This window comes from Melozone crissalis, unplaced genomic scaffold (genome assembly GCF_028551555.1).
Source record: "Melozone crissalis strain CALT ecotype California unplaced genomic scaffold, PUWL_Pcris_2 ptg000004l_1, whole genome shotgun sequence".
NCBI lineage: Eukaryota > Metazoa > Chordata > Aves > Passeriformes > Passerellidae > Melozone > Melozone crissalis.
The window spans coordinates 16351359-16366693 of NW_026535782.1; the positions used below are offsets into that span (position 1 = coordinate 16351359).

General features: G+C 38.7%; 1 protein-coding gene across 1 annotated transcript in view; it reads right to left on the reverse strand.

Annotated features, from left to right (window-relative positions):
• Positions 1–15335, reverse strand: part of CFTR (CF transmembrane conductance regulator) — an 87582-nt gene that overhangs the window by 47260 nt on the left and 24987 nt on the right. Inside the window, exons 8-11 of the mRNA XM_054277779.1 lie at positions 12578–12824; positions 10187–10279; positions 9479–9661; positions 6698–6889 (exon numbers count right to left, since the gene is read on the reverse strand). Of these exons, the coding sequence (XP_054133754.1) occupies positions 6698–6889; positions 9479–9661; positions 10187–10279; positions 12578–12824 (715 nt within the window). The remainder of the gene's footprint in view (positions 1–6697; positions 6890–9478; positions 9662–10186; positions 10280–12577; positions 12825–15335) is intronic.

Genomic DNA, 15335 nt, shown 5'->3' on the forward strand with positions numbered 1-15335 from the left:
CAGTCCAGAGCCCTGTACCTAAAACAAGGAAAGGGATGGGGAGAGTTTACCCAGAAAACTCACTGAGTGCAGCTTCACAGCTGATCTGCCCATGATTTTGGGCCAGGTGAGAATATCAGTTGGAGGAGTCTGTGTGGGCCAGTGGATCACACCAGTGAGGGATGGAAAAAGCAAAGGCAGCCAGCTTTGGGGGCCTCGTGTCTGGGGTGCAGGGCTGGTAGTGGGAGGTTTGACGTGGGATGTGGGATCAGGTTGTGGGATCAGCGCCCTGATGGCCTTAGGAGTTGGCTTGATGGTCATTGTGGGTCCCTTCCAGTTCAGGATATTCTCTGAATCTGTGAGATATTGTGTGGACTTTCTGCCTGAAAAAGGCATTTATACTCTTTAGCTGTTTGTATTAGGATGTGATAAACTTCACCTTGACATGCCAGTGGCTCTACCCAGCTGTGAAGACAGGTTAAGTCACTTGTTCTCACACAATTTACACCATAGACATGTACCTGATTAGATAACCAAGCTGCCATTTAGTACCCTCTTGTAGAGAATTACATACCACAAAGCACTCTGTTCCACAGCTGAACCCTTTATTGTTCCTCTCTTCCACACAATTTGTAATCTGCCCATTTCCCTTGTGAAAACAAGGCTCGAAATCAGGGCACAAAATATTTCACTCACTAACAGAACTTCTCAACACCTGCTGATTTAGTCATGTGACCAAAAACAAAAACACCCAAAAAACCAAAACACGACCTAACCAACCAAACAAAAACCAACCCAAAATCAGCAGAGATAAAAGGAGCTGGAGCAGTACATGGGATGCAAGGATGTGTTTCTGTTTTGGAGCATTCTTAGCACTGCAGTGAACTTCTCCCTCCAGGGTGGATTCCATCCTTTGCAAGGAGATGTTGAATTCATGGGAACACAAACCTGGGCTTGGCCTATTGAGTGTCTCTTTCTATAGTTAATCTCTCCACAATCTAGTTATTAGATGAAAATTAATCTCCTGCACTCCCAGTAAACCTAGCTCAAAACCCTACAGAATCTGACCACAAACTTCTTTCACACTATTATATAATTTAATTTCACATGGAAACACTTCCTCTATTTGCATGCCATGTTAAACATTACATTCATGAGCAGCTGGTGTCTCTCAAATCAGAGCATGTGTTTACTTAGAGAGTGTAATCTCTCAAAGGTAGCTTGCCATTATGTGTTTATGGACTCTTAAGTAACTATTGAAGGATCACATGAATTAACTAGGTGGAAAATATCTATCTTACATAACAAGAGGGTAAAACTGAAAGTTGTGGAAGTATGACTTCAAAACTCATGAACTACTGGACCCACTCAAATTTGATAGGATGCTTGTTAATTTTTAAACACTAATAACTATAACAGGCTTGCTTCTATAGTCTTGACTGGAGGAATGCCTTCTCTTAGGATGAGTTTGTTCAATGTTAAAGCATTTAAACATGAAAATTCCTGTTTCAACTGTCCAGAGGTTTTACCTTCTTAACTTTTCAAGTTATTACTTAAGTTACCACTTACTGTGATAAAATCAAACAAAAATCCCATACCCTGCATATAGCAGACTATTAATGCTGATTTTTCAATCTAAATATCACATTCTTTTCCTATTTTTCATAACATAAATAAAAAGGATTTTGCAAACCCACATACCACCTACAAATTAAATCCTACAAATTTCAATTTATATTCATATTATCCCTACCATTACATTAATACAACCTCAAATTAATACAGTCTTCCTTAGGGAAGTCACATTTTTAGAATTACTTCAAATTTAGTGGCAAGTTTCCACAGACATAAAAACTCTGGAAGTTCACATCTCTCAGTGAAAGAATTTCCATCTCTTTGGAAATTCACATCTCTCAAATATACTTTTACAGTATACTTGATTCTTACCTTGATGTGTTTAGCAAAAGTTCAGTCTCTCTTGCTACAACTTTTATTATGAATGTGATGAAAGGTACTTGAAAAAAAGGTTAAACCACTTTGTCTAAAGTGCTGCTGAGGCAGCACCAATTCATTTCATCTTACTTTTTGAGTTCCTTTAAACCTCCCTGTGGGGACTGCCTTTAGAAAATGTGTTCAGAATCCATACTAATTACATCTTGTCTACTCTATTATAGCATTCCAATATAAGACTTCAGAGGTAATAGATATGAGGTAACACCTGCAAACTCAAAAGTACTCTTATTAAAACAATTCATTTCAAAAAAGCTCCTGAATAAAGAACAAATTGTAAGGACTACTGATCCATGCTGGAATGGTTTAACCTGGGAGGTTAAAACCTTCACCTTCTTATTTGCTTACTGGGACCTTAATTTCAGAGAGCCTATTAAATTAGGCATGCATCCTGCTTTCTTGCTTGCTAAAATAATCTCTGTTTCTCAAGAAAAGGAAAAGAGAGCAAGAAGGTACTAGAGAAGGAACAGGTAGCCCTTTTCCTATGCATCTTGAAATCTTTTTACTGAGGTGTTTTGCAGAATGTGTCGGGTAATTTAAATGCATTGGCATTCCCTTGAGTTCAAGCATCACACAAAAATCTGGGCAATGTCTACACACAACTTACATCTCATTACAGTCATATTCAGTGTATGCCAGGTGTTCAAAAAGAAATTTTTGCCAGTAAGGCTGTTTCTTTTGGCTATCAAGAACACTAATGAAGCTCTTAATTACAGTCCCTTTATCTCAACTTCAAAGCATTCATTTTTGTTCTTTCACCTTTTACTGCTTTCCTCTTAACCTTTTCCCATTTACAAACTGCAGTAATGAGAACATTGTAAGCATGATTTTAACTCTTCTGATGCCTTGTTACTCTTAAAGGAAAAATTTAATCAGGAAATATAATTGTAATCAAGTTCTTAATAATTTTACACATATAAAACAGGCTACACTGCCATAAAAATACACATTAAAAAAAGTTTAAAAAGCATCCTAGGCATAATTTCACTGATTCACAGAGATGCAGTTGAGAACCCTTCTCATGATTCTTCAGTATTACGTACTGTACAGTGACATCCTGAAATGATGAGGAGCAGTGGTGCTTAGATCTGACAAATTTCCCTCTCTGAGCCTTCAACACGTGACTGTATTCCACTACGGATCATTTCAGCAGCTCAGATCTCATGCACTCAGGCTGGCTTGCACCGTGCTGTCCCTTGCCCTTGCTCTCCCCATGTGCCAGAGAACACCACAGGGAAGAGCAGTGAGGACCAGGGACCGTGAATGAAACCTGTGACACTGCCCTGCTGTCACATGTGTCATCCAGTGGGACCACACTCCCAGGAGCACCACCAGAGCACATCCTTCCCACACGTGGACTCACAAAACTGTACCCACTCTAGAAGAATTTCCTGCCCATCAGTCACACAGCCGTGTCAGGGGCACTGGGTGGGACAACAGCCACGCTGTGCACCAGAAAAAAGGGTGCTTGAGAGACATGTACACACTAATTAAGCTTGTGACCTCAGGCACAGACTGACAACCTAGTGCATTGTGCCCTGCACAAACACACTTTGTCAAACTTGCAATATAGCAATAGCAAATAGCAATATCAAATAGCAATATCTGAGGTGCACACATCTCCAATACAGCATAACAATTTTCTTCCTAATCTTCATCTATCTTCTGTTTCACAGTACATCATGAACAGGTATAATGGCACAACTGGGGGGTAGGTGAATTGCATCAAGACAAAAAGATGAAGAAGCTGAAGGGAGAAATCTCTTAAGAGAGTTAAGGAAGTACAAATGTAGCTACCTGAACTACTTGGACAAAAAAATGCCCCATTTCAGTGTTCTGAATTCCTATAAACTTATGTAAGCTTAGAAAAGAAATAAAAGAAAATCCTTTTGTTGCTCGTAGTTTCACTGCTTTTTAGTAATATTTTTTGTGATTAATCAAAATTATCTGGAGAATAAATCATCTTTTTAACCTTCCTTTTGATGGTTCCATACACAAATAGAACAAAATGCAAAGCTGTGAGAACATCTTTTAGAGCAACATAAAAAATTCTTCCCTTCCAGACAAACCTACCAAAGCAAACCTGCTGTTTAGATATTGGCTAGCATAAACCAGGTTTGCCATTCTCAACAACTTTACAGAATCTAACATATGACACATTCTAACTTCTGAATAAAGATCTGATTTCCCATAGAGGGAAAATTCTATTGTTGGACACCTAAAAGCTCTGGGAAATATTTACTTGCACTTTCCATCTTTCATAGTTGCTTAGAGATAAATTTACTTTGCATACTTAGCAACTCTAAAGAGTCTCTAAGTGATACTTCCTTAGTAAATGAGCTACATACCAAATCAAAAAAGTCAGGCAAGAGAATGTAGCACTGAATTTTGTGAAAATTCTCATGCACCCCAAATTATGTAAGTTGCACTTTTCTAATACCATTTCCATATCTCTATAGACCTAAAACAAAGTGGAGACCCCTTGTGTGACATCACCTGGCTTCAGCATCCTGTCCTGCAGCAGACAAGAACAGCCTGTGTGCGGCAAGAACAGGCTTCCCTGTGTGCCTGGGAGCCTCAAACCCACATAAATGGATTTTGATGTGACCCACAAGAGTGACCTGCAGTATTTCATCGGCACTAATAAAGAAGGAGGGGAAAAGACATCAAATTTATGAGCTGGACTAGATCTTCAGTTTGCTTTCTCTATAGGTTGATGGTGGAAATGGCAAAGTTAAAAGGGTACCTCACAGATATATTACTTTCTACCCTACTAATACACCTATTTGCCCACTGGGTCAAAGAAGATGTCTTTGTATTCCAAAAGCATTTTGGTGAGGATAGAGCTTGGAAATAAATGTGACTTAGCCATTGTAAAGAGCTCTATATTAACTGATTTGCAGCATATGCACAGTAAGGAAATAAACTCTCTTTTATCACTAATCCTTGGTTTCTTGAGGGCTCCACGTAAGAGCTGGACTCAGCAGGCCTGTTTTCAGGTGGAATATATAACTATCTAGCAAGGTTTCAGAGAAAGGGGCAGAGTGAATTCAGTTAGACAAAACTCCCCTGGTTTTTCCTTTCTGAAGAATGAGAACAAACACCCACACACGAACTCCAATGCAAAGCACTAATATAATAAATCTCTAAAAGGTCACACTTGGGAATAAACAGGGAATTAATATTTGAAACCCATGCTTCAATCTGCCATACTGAGTCTTGTTTGGTAACTAATACATGAAAGTTAACAAGACAAGAAAGCACAATAATAGCAATAAGGCAATGCATTTGGCTTCCTTCCAGACTGTTCTGCCTTCTCTTCAGCGCAGCCCAATTTATTTAGTCCAGGAGGAAAAAAAATGCATAAGTATCAGACCTGATCTCAAATAATAAGCCCTGCTAGGAGGTGAAGCATATCACTCTGCACAGAGCTGCACCAGCACAGATCAAAGCTGGCTTGATTAAGCCTGCCTGGAGAGAAAAGGAGCTGCAGCCTGCTGAGACACTGAGCCATGCCCCGAGCACGGGGACCCCAAGAGTGCCACCAGCCCTCAGCCACCAGCAGCCACCTGCTGCTCCAGGCAGGGCCTGCCTTGGGAAGCCTCCTGGAGCAAGGGCAGGTCTGAACTGCTGAAGCCAGCTGTTTCTTGGAGCTTTGGCATTAACTATAACTTTCACGACTGAGGTTAAGGACAGCTCTGCAGAAAGCCTGACACAGATGTTATTAATTCTCCTGTCTTCAGGAGCTTCCCAAGAGATTGCCAACAAACCAAACCAAAAATCCAAACATAAGCTGAAATGGCCAGAAACATACAGGGAAATATTACTTTATTGCTTAAATGAGCTAAAATGCAGTAGCAATCTTATTTTTAAACAGACTGGCTACAGTTTCTTGCTTGACTGGTGCTAAGGAAAAATATTTCACTATGTGGCCAAAAGAAAAATCCTGTTCAGCACAGTTAAATATTTACTGTTTTTATTTGCATATTGCAGACAAAATCTTAAGCCATAGCAGATTTTGCAAAGATCTCAAATGCTGGCTCCTTTTGTATCTCGCCATGTGTAAAATATATTTTGCTATACTACTCTCTGTCAACACCAACCACGTGTAAGAACATTTTAATGTGATTCTACTCATTGTGGGCTACATGCCACATAGGGATCAATCCTGCAATTATTTCCAGTCTAAAAACTTTTAGTGTATACATAGAAAAAACCCCAAATTTAGTCAAGATTTTCTACTAAATAATTCAGATTTCTACCACAACATTCCAGTTATCCTTGCAGCCATTTTTGAAATGCAAAAGAAAGGAGAAAAACAGATTCATTTCCAAAACTGTAAGGAAAACTTCTTTATGTGGAAGAAATATGACAAGAAAATTTAGGAATAACCTAATTGTACATAATTTCTTCAGCATCAGTGTGTTTACTCAGGTTTTTAACTAGCAAGGAAGGCTGAGAAGGCAAACACAATATAATATCTGAGCCAGCTTACCCAGCTTCTGTTGTGTAAACTGCCAGAACTGTCAGTGTATCTCCCAGGCAGCTGGCAACAAGGTGACTTGCAAGTCCACAAAATTGGGAGGTCAAACTGAGTTCCCTAAATATCAGAAATTTCTCACTTGCTTTAAGCCCCATTGCCATACCTTTTCTTTGGGGTTTTTCACTTGGGTTGGGTCACAGGTCTTAGAAGCCCTAGATGACTAACCTCCTCTAGTTGGCAGGCTTTGATGACACTCCTGTACCGGTATTCATCATAGGATACACCAAAAATTATGTTCTCCTTTATTGTTCCAGGCATGATCCAGGAGACTTGAGGTGAAAAGGATATCCTTCCACTGTGTTTAATCTTACCCTGTGAAGGCTCCAATTCTCCCATTATCAACATCAGAAGAGAAGTCTGAAAAAACATGAGTACTTGATTAATACATCAGAGATCTGTCCAACAAAAAGAGATGTTGCACATAGTGAGAGTCACTCTGCTAAGTCACTTAAATGGCATTTGTCTCATCAAGAGTGTCCCTGTAAGTGACATTTAGGGCAAACTGCAATTAGTGGAGATTTTCTTGATATGTCTGATTCTGAAAGACCTCTAATATAAGAGAAACTTAATTTTTAAAATTATAAAAATTGTGGAAGATATCCTGTAAAAAAGGCATGCTGCTGCAAAAGTATGTCATTTTAATGAAGCTATCAATAATCTCATAAGGTAAAAATCTATCTGTGAAACATATGCAGACATAAGGTACTGGTATTTATAGAGAATTCTATTTGATTTTCACACTATCAGTGACTATTTTGTTTGCTCTTTGTAAAACATAATTAATGTTTATAATTTTGCTAGTGCTTATATGTATTTTATCTGTACTGCCTTGAAAATGCAATTTCTCTGTGTAAGTATATACAATTGCTCAGTATGGTCTGAATTTTCCTCTGTAACTGTTAACTCATTTACGTGAATGCATGACCTAAGTATATTTACTATTTCCCTTCATAAAAGAATTGATTGCAATTTCAGTACTGACATGTTATAATTCCAAAGTTAATCAGTAGCTTGTAGTAACCTTGTCACACATCATTGGCTACTAGATCAAAGAATAGAATTGAGAAATACACGGAAAAATTTGTTACAGAGCCATTGCAGTGGTGTTCTTACCACTGATAAACAGTCAGCAAAGTTGGGACGTAACAGCCAAAGATCTAAAAAATCTGTCTGAGTCACAGATTCATGCTGTCAAGCCCAGAGATCCTTTCGTAAGTTATACAATATAGTGGGGCAGTCTCATGAGATTCCCTCGTACCAGAATGTGACTTTTCCAAAATGCTGAGTAAGAAGTTCCCAACCTTGCAAAGGACAGCTGTTTGGTATGTTTTGTACACTGGATGATAAACCACTGCCTCTTGTGCCATATAACACAAACTAAAAAACAAAACAAAACTGAAACAAGCTCTATCTAATACTGAAGCAATATTAAACAGCTGATGTCAGGCTTCATATCTGTTACAGATTAAATAGTTAATATAGATAAAATTGTGCAGTCTGTTTCATGGGCCTGACAATTGAGTTACAGCCTCAAGCACCATGAAGGAATACTCACATTAAGAATGTGTAAAGGAAGGGCAGCATTCTTTGGGGGGTGATGGGTGGGAGGTGAACCTTATTTTTTGACTTTTATAGTATTAACTTTTTGAGTTAATATTATAAGGCTTTTGTTTTTATTGCTTTAGAAAGTGCAAATTTTTTGTGAGCATGTACTCACATAGACTGTTCAGTGTAATCTGAATTTTCCTCAATTTCCTATGTAGCAGATGAAAGGAGATATAGATACATCCTTCAACATTTTCTAGTTCACATTTCTACATTACAATTGCCAGTGTTAGCAATAACAATAAACTATTCTGCTAATTCAAAATATCACACTAAAATGCACCTTAACACATCATCTTGTGGACATTCTCATGCTCTGAGTCCCTTGCTCTCTCTTGTGGGGATCATTAATGAAAAATAAGAAGCCTTGATCATACTGAAATTGATGGGTCCTTTGTCATTGACTCCAACAGACCAAAGATTTTACCCCATGCAAGTAAAAGAAATTGTCACCTATAATTTATTAAACAGGAGAAGCATAATGAACATTTGTTTTAACTTTCACATTTCCTCAAAAAACACAGTGAAGATGAAAGACTCATCAAGACTTATCTAATTACTAGCTGTTCAAAGAGAATAAGAGTATCACAGTTCAACTCATTTTATATTAAAGATGTTAATTGGATGTGTCATCTGCAAACTAAATGCATTGATAACATTTTGGGGTAGTAAAATGATGAATAATCTAAACCACAATTTTTCACAGGATACCAGCAGTTTCAGCAGCATCTCCCCAGGCTTTCACGTGGGTCTCAGGAAGCCCAAGTGAGGCACTATAGGGACCAGAGCTGAGTCATCAGGGACACCACAATTCCAGGGCACACACACCTGGCTGTATTCCTGTCAGCATTGTCAGGTTACAAACCATCTTGAGTTCAGTTTTTTCCTTAAAATGTTAAAAAGGCAGGGGAAAAAATCCTTTCTAGCACACTGAGCCATCAGTATATCTATTCTATATTCTTCATTTTTTTAAAGGCCAGGAGATTCTCACCATGAGCCTTGACTTTAGGTTTCAGTTTGCATTACTCCTGTAAAATTTCCTTTTACTTCCAATGGGGAAAACATTTTTTCATTAAATTGCTATTTACTTATAATTCTGTAACCTTCTATTACAGAAAATATTAGCAAACTCTATCTCAGAGTGGCCACAGTATAAAACTTCTAGCAACTATTTCAGTGAAACTTGCAGATTATCCATACTTTTTCCTGCAGCCATCATTTCTGCAGCAAGCACAGGGTAGCAAGAATACAGTAAAAATAGAGGTAACAATACAGGTAACAACACAGTATTATCCCTTACAGTTATTAGGACTCTAATTGAACCAGCAGAAACAGAAATACCTTGCCTGCTCCAGTAGATCCAGAAACAGCCAATAGCTGCCCCTTCTCAATCTTGAAATTTATGTCCTGAAGAACAGGAGAGGCATGAAGGGGAAAATTATTGAAGAAGAGATTTCTGTCAGTGCTAGGAGCTTTGCTATTGTTGTTTTCCTGGTTTGCTTTTACAAATAGCTCTCCAATCCCCTGCAATGATATATATTTGACATACATAAAAAATAAATAAAGCATGCATATACAGAGTATACATGTACAGATACACATCATGTATATCATACTATGAACTTACTTTTCTCATGTTACTTTTCCTATCAATAAAATACTGATTATATTATTGAATATATATTTTTTAATGTATATATTGGATTTATGCCAAAATTTGTGCACACAAACAAAATTTGCTTATTATAGAACTGTTTTCCAATGTTTATACATGACATAGCCTGATCCTGTTTTCAGGCTGGCCGAAGTCAGTAATAACTACTTATTTCAGGCCTTAACACTTATTAAAAGGTTTCTTCCCAAGTTTCTCAATGTGTATAATTTAATATCATGCATTACTTACTTGCTAAGTATTCCTTACCTGCTGAAAGCTGAAGCTAGTTAAAAAGAAAGAGTGTAGGCTGCTCTTTTTAGAGAGTGTCATAGCAAATATTAAAAAATATATATATACACTCTGTGTTTTAATATAGTTTGGGTAAAAGTACCAACCTCATCCCAAAAAGCTGTTACTTTGTCCAGCTCAACCCCAGTGGTTGTTAGATTATACTCCAGAGCTTTATATTCTTTTTTCAGCAAGAAATCCTAGAAACACCATGAAAGCAGATGAAACAGTAAGGGACAAGGTCATATTGCACAAAGCAGTCTATATTTGCCTACACAGAGCACTAATATTTCTGGTGACACTTTTACATCACAGTGCTTTCAGCAAGAGGCATAAATATAAATTATACAACATTTTTGGATGCAGAAGGAAATGTTTTTGAAACTACCAATTCTTTCATTGCTAGTGAAAACATAGCCATAAAGGTACTTAGTTCTGATTTAGAAAGAATATCGAAACTTGGCACTTGTTTCACTTTCAGGACTTGTATCTGGCAAGATCATCCCTCTGAGTTTAACCCTTTGAAAATGAAGCTTTGGGTTTGGAGTAAGATGTAGAAGGTTGCACTCTGGTAAATAGTGAAACAAAGCAGCTACATGCTGGTATCTCCCTTTTCCAAAACTGCAAGAGTTTAAAAGAGTTGGAATGATCTTTCCACCAACAAAAAATAAAAGGCAGATAATGATCCTGGCAAGTGCAGCATTGATGCAGTGTAATTTCAAATGACACAAGTTAGCAACCCAGTGCTCATGTTGCCTTTTGGGATAGCATTAGGAAATAAAAGTAAGGCTGTGATAATGTAGGAAAGGCAGCCTCTCTATTCCATTATTTTATTAAGGTTATATAGTCTGTAGATATTGTCTCCTCCAAATTCTACTTTTTTAAAAATTATATGGAAGCAAATAGATCTACATGGGCAATACAATGGAAAACCTAAGCAGACTCATGGAGAAATCAGTTCCCAGCAGTACACCTGCAAATTTCCCAAGCAGAACAAGAAGGGGGGCTCTGTTGGCATAACAATTAGGCAGCTGATTGAAAGGGCCGGAACTGAAAAAGCTGGAAGGTATGACACACATGATTTATGACAAAAAAAAAAGCTGTGCTTTCATAACAAAGGGGTCATCCAGTGGAGCTCCTGTAGCAGTCATAGTCAGAGATAGCACACTGATTCTGAAATGTCATGGTCTAAAAAACATGTGAAAATACAATAACCAAGGATGTACCTGGCCCAGTCAACTCTCTAAACTGATGTGGAAATTAAATCAGAGAGGTGTGTGAGTGGCTAATTATTCTTATTTATGTTTCTCAAGACTAGTAAAGGGCTTTGGTGTTCTGGGACTCTGTCCTGTCTGTCTATGGGGACTATACTGAACCTGCCACAAAGAGATGATTATTTATAGGTTCTGGAGCACCCATTTGCTAATATCTCCAAAGACAAGCAAGCATTCAGTGAAGTGAGGGCAATGATGTGACAACTGGGCTTGCCAGTCCTGTGACTGTGTCCAGGGCACTGGACACACTCTTCCAGGAAACAGGAGAGACAGGATACTTCCACTAATGCCTAGGGAATTTGAGAGCACAAGGAAAGCCTATAATGGAACCTAGCAAAGCAGCCTTCTGAATGTCAAATGGAAAGGTTTGTAGCTAGATTTCTTGAATTTTCTGCCCAGTTGAAAATCACAAAAATCCTACACCTACTTCTTATTCTAGACTGAGGTTCAGACATCTGATTAAGAACTTTAGGTTCTGTATTAGTTATTTTTATCCCACTAAAAATGATAAAATCTATGTTCTATAAAAAACCCCACATCTATAAATATGCAATGAAAAAGGTCTAAGATTTCACCCCAAATAGTGTAAGAATTCTCTTCCTAGAGAGTAATTTCAGAACAGCAGGTAAAAAATATAGAGTTAATGAGAATCCACCCTGATTTTACTCTGCAGATAAGCCTCTCATGCTGGTATATGAGCAATTAATTTCAGTAGGTAAGGTGGATAATAATTATTTGACTGGTACCTTAATTATGTTTGCTACTCGTAACGAATGAGATGTACATTTGCATAAAATGCACAGTTTCCTGCTGCTGTTGTCACAAATGTCCAGAAAAAGAAGATCTGTGACTGCAGCTCCTGGAAGCCATGCTATATAAAACATGTACTAATTTTGAACTTCCTTTTCTGAAGGAAAAACACCTCTTAAGCACCACAAGTCATGATTTTATGAAGTTTCTTGTTCTGCAATGAGAATAACTAACTAAATGTCATGGTTTCCAAAAAAAAAAAGGCAGCAAGCTGGTAGCATGAGACTTGTGTGGTTATGCTGCCTGGGGAACAATATCAAGATTTATAATGACACTTCATGGTGTTTAGTCAAAGCAACATATATTCAAAAAGTCTGCATAGAGGCTGTGTGCTTTTGCTGATCAGCTGACAAGATAACACGATATGAAGAATTAGCTTACGTACTTGGGAAGGTTTTAGTCTATGCACTGTACCTGTATTTTGTTTATTGCTCCAATAGAGTCATACCAGGTCTGCACAGAGCCGGGAAACTGCCTGGTCACTGTCATTCGAAGAACAATGCAGAAGGAAATGGTGGTAAATATTTTTCGGAGAGTAATTCCTTTAATCACAGCATACGGAAGCACAGCCAAGAACACCACAAAAAAGCCTGAGAAGAAGAAGGCTGAGCTGTTGAAATATCTCACATAAGCAGCTTTTCGGGTAAGCTTCAATTCAGTTCTGTTTAAAAAAAAAAAAATAAAAAGTACAAATAATTAGTGTAGGATTTCACAGTTTACAACTTACAAATATTTTGGATGGAAGTGTTGGCATAACAATTAACTCAGAGGTTCAATCATCCTTCTTCTTTTCTAGAATTGCAACTAAAAAGTAAGACTCCAAACTATTTCTGGGCCTAAAATATCATTAGAGTCAAATTTTGACATCAATGTTCAGAGATGTCAGACAAAGTAACAATAATCTGTCACAATTTACATACTGAATAAACCACAAGCCTCTACAATTCCTGGCACAACCAACCTCAAGCATCTAGCACTGTGGTATGTGATGTACTCCCAGAAGCATCATCCCCTACTCATTTAGATGCATAACTCCTATAGAAAAAAGATACTTTGAAATGCCAGATTTACTATATGTTACCATAAAAAACCTTACAATAGACAATCTGATTATAAGGTCATCTTCTTTTGCATGGCAAGCTACTAATGGCTGTGAATTAGGATACCACTTAACCTCATTTTGAAGGGGTGGAAGGCAGGGACTCTGCTCTCCACCCTCCTTTCTCCGTGTAAGCTCACTCTACAGAGAGGCTTACTGACTCCTGCGCAGTCAGGAATGCAATCAGTGATTACTTCAAGCTGTTTCCACAAGGTCCATACATCTTATAGCAAGCTATTAAATAAGAAGATAAATAATCCAGGGGATATAAGTAATTTTCTGAGTTGATAGCTCTAACTCACAGTGCTGCAGATTTCTGTTGACTGCTCTCATTTTGATCCTGTTCAGTTCACATCCCCCAGGTGCCCTGCCGCTCAGTTTTACTTGGACAGAAGCACCTCTGCTGCAGTGACAGAGCAGTTGCTCTCCTGCTAGAGCAATTAACTGGGGCTAGAAATGGTACAAGCCCCAAGATGCCCATTCACTGGGTAAGTGCTGACCACTGGAGTACAGTGCAGAATTTTGCAGTCACGTTGCTGATGGCAATATCTGGTGTTGCAAGGCTGAGCACCACAACCTTTATGTGCCTTCTCATATCGACCCAGTGTCTGTATTTCTTGTTAAGTCTGTATTTCACAAGAGAAGCATGAATAAAGTAGCCAGATGTGCAAGTCACCACCATGATAGAGTTACTGCCTGGGAGAAAGGGCCTTGTAAATCCCTCCAGAGCTTGCATGAAACTGCCAGTGGCAGCACAAAATAAGGATAAAAAATATTTTGGGACTTGGTGCTCATCCATTCACACATAAATGTCTGGCTAGAAGCTATCAAAAAACCCCTCAGTTCTGAAGAACACAGCCCTACTCCAAAGAGGGAGAATGAAAGCACTAGCATCTTTTTCAGTATCTCAAGCACCAGCTACAGATTGATGCAGCCACAAGTAAAAGTTTCCCAGAGGTGGTCCTGTCTGTAATACAGACTTGAAAGCTCTGTAGACAGCACACTTACTTGGGACAGGTCTTGCTGATGCAACATGGGTCTTTGAAAAGAGATGTAAGCGACCCTACGAGCCTTGTGCATATACAGAGTGTAGACCAGTGTAGGCCTGGTTTTGGAGTGGTGCTACAGGAACCAGTACTAATACATAAACTTGAGATCCTTTGCTTGATATAAAGATGTGTCTCTGCTGGCAAAGTGCAGACACTTCCAACCTTCAGCTTCTCCTGGGCTATGCTATGGTTCACAGGAACAGTTTGGAGGGGTGGTTTTTTTGCTTCTCTGAATACATTGCACAGCCCATAAGAGTGCAGGTATGTTTATTCAGGCACCTGTTATGAACAATTATTTTCAGTGCAGACTTAAGAGGGCACAGAGCACACAGTCTGATTTTGGTGTCTCTGAAGCAGATTAAACTGGCTTGTATCAGAAAATGTCAGCATGCCAAAATGGTTTTGTGATGACTGAGTTGTAACACACTGGCTAAAACACAGACATGGCTTCAAACACAAGGTCTTGTTTCCTAGCAGCTAAACAAGCCAAAAGACTGGGAAGTCCTGCAGAGCTGCTTCCACAAGCCAAATTCAATTGAAACTCTGATATTCCTGGGTTGACTTGCTCTGGTGATGTCTTCACTGAGTGACCTGCTGGATGACTTAAAAAAATTATGGAAGAATCATAGAATTATAAGATGGTTTGGGTTGGAAGGGACCTTAAAGATCATCCAGTTCCAACCCTCCAGCCATAACCAGGGATACTTTCCACTAGAACGGGCTGCTCCAAGCCACATCCAGCCTGACCTTGAACTCTGCCAGGGATGGGGCATCCACAGCTTTACTGGAAACCTCTGCCAGTGCCTCAACACCCTCACAGGGAAGAATTGCTTCCTAATATCTAATCTAAATCCACCCTACTTCAGTTCAAAGCCATTCCCCTTTGTCCTATCACTATGTACCCTTGCAAAACATCCCTCTACTAATTGCTTGTAGACTACCTTCAGGTACTGAAAGGCCATAATAAGGTTTATCCAGTGCCTTCTCTTCTCCAGGCTGAATAACCCCAATTATCTCAGCCTCC